General features: G+C 68.1%; 1 protein-coding gene across 1 annotated transcript; it reads right to left on the reverse strand.

Annotated features, from left to right (window-relative positions):
- Window positions 1-46: 46 nt before the first annotated feature.
- Window positions 47-650, reverse strand: CHLNCDRAFT_142567 (hypothetical protein; the record flags this gene model as incomplete). Its single annotated transcript, XM_005842551.1, has 2 exons — window positions 47-166; window positions 450-650. Coding segments are annotated over 2 exons (321 nt in total), but the record flags the coding sequence as incomplete, so codon positions are not given.
- Window positions 651-1,471: the final 821 nt, after the last annotated feature.

The raw sequence follows: 1,471 nt of genomic DNA on the forward strand, positions 1-1,471 counted from the left end.
CCCCTGCACCCCCTCCCGCCCCACCCAGCCGCCCGCCCCGCCCCACCATCGCCTCTGCCATGTTCTTGTAGGTGATGCCAGAGGCGCAGACGGGGTCCCGGGATTCCCAGTCCCCATTCTCGTTCTGGTCCTCAGGCGGGTAGCAGTCGGGGTCGCAGGGGCCGTCCTGCGGCACGCCAGGGGNCGGCGCCAGGTGGCAAGGAGGCAGGCTCAGGAAACGAGGGCCCCCTCCTGCCCGGCAGGGGCAGCGCCAAGATGGCTGGCCGCCCCGCTCGGCTGCTGGCTGGCCCGCAGGCACGCGCCCTGGCGCAGATTCCTTGGCAGGGGCTGGGGCAGGGGTGTTCCTGCCATATCGAGCGTGCCGCCGCCAGCCAGCCGGCCGCCGGGCGAGGGGCGCCACCGCCTGCCGGCTGGGCGCGTGGCGCGCGGCGGCGGCCGGCGCCGCTCACCGACAGCTTGATGGCGTTGGCGCAGGCGCGGATGCAGTCGTTGAGGTACGTCTGCTGGTCGGTGCCGCACACGGGCGTGTTGGTCTCGGGGCAGTTGCAGAAGTCTGCGCCGTGGCGCTCGTAGGCGGCGGCGGCGCCGGCGGCGGCAGCCAGCAGCACCAGCACCCCGGCGGCCACACGGTGGCCGGCTACCGTCCTCATCGTTGCCTGATCGACCTGCACAGCGCGGGCAGGGCGGTGTGGGCCCGTGGTAGTGGCATGCAGGTCGGACGCGGGGGCTCCAAATGTCAGACGCGTGGGGACCGCTGCGCACCTGCAGAGCTCCGGCAAGGCTCCAAATTGGATCGAAGCAGCTGAAAGTCGAGAGATAGGGCGGAATGCGAGCCGCTAGCTTGTAGTGCACCCGGCGCAAGGTCGCAAGGGGGACGGGTCCAGCTGGCAGGGGGCTGCAGTTTCCCAGTCCTGTGGAAGTCGTGCGGCGATTTCTCTGATTCACAAAGTTACAGAGCTGTAAGGTATGGAACGCTGGCAGGCAAGCGCATTGTGCAGCAGAAGCAGAACGGGTGCCGGCGCCGCCGCGGCAAGGCGGCGGGCGAGCGGCCTCCAAAAGCAGAACCAGGCGATGGTAGGCTCGGCTGCTCCTGCTTGTGCAAGTGGGCAGGGGTACAGGGAGACTGGGAGGCGCTAGGCGATGAGGCTGGCTGACTACCGAGGATTGAATGAATGCGGCCGCGCCTGGGGAGGTGGCGGCGAACAAAAACGGGGCGGGTAAGCAATGAACAGGTAACAAAACGGGGAACAGGGAGGGTAAGGGAGGCAAAAGAGCATTGAAAATACCCTTTCGTAGCAAATTCAGTGCATATTCCATGTGCAAGTGTCTCATGGGGGTGGTATCGTAGCAGGCATGCGATCCTCCAGGTGGAGCCCACCAGGGCGGGGTGCGCCAGCGCGCTGGCAGGCCGTCCAGGGGCAACAGACCCGCAGCAGCAGTCATGTCTCGAGGCGCGGCCCGCATCGGCGCG

The sequence above is a fragment of the Chlorella variabilis genome (genome assembly GCF_000147415.1).
Source record: "Chlorella variabilis unplaced genomic scaffold CHLNCscaffold_420, whole genome shotgun sequence".
NCBI classification, from domain to species: Eukaryota; Viridiplantae; Chlorophyta; class Trebouxiophyceae; order Chlorellales; family Chlorellaceae; genus Chlorella; species Chlorella variabilis.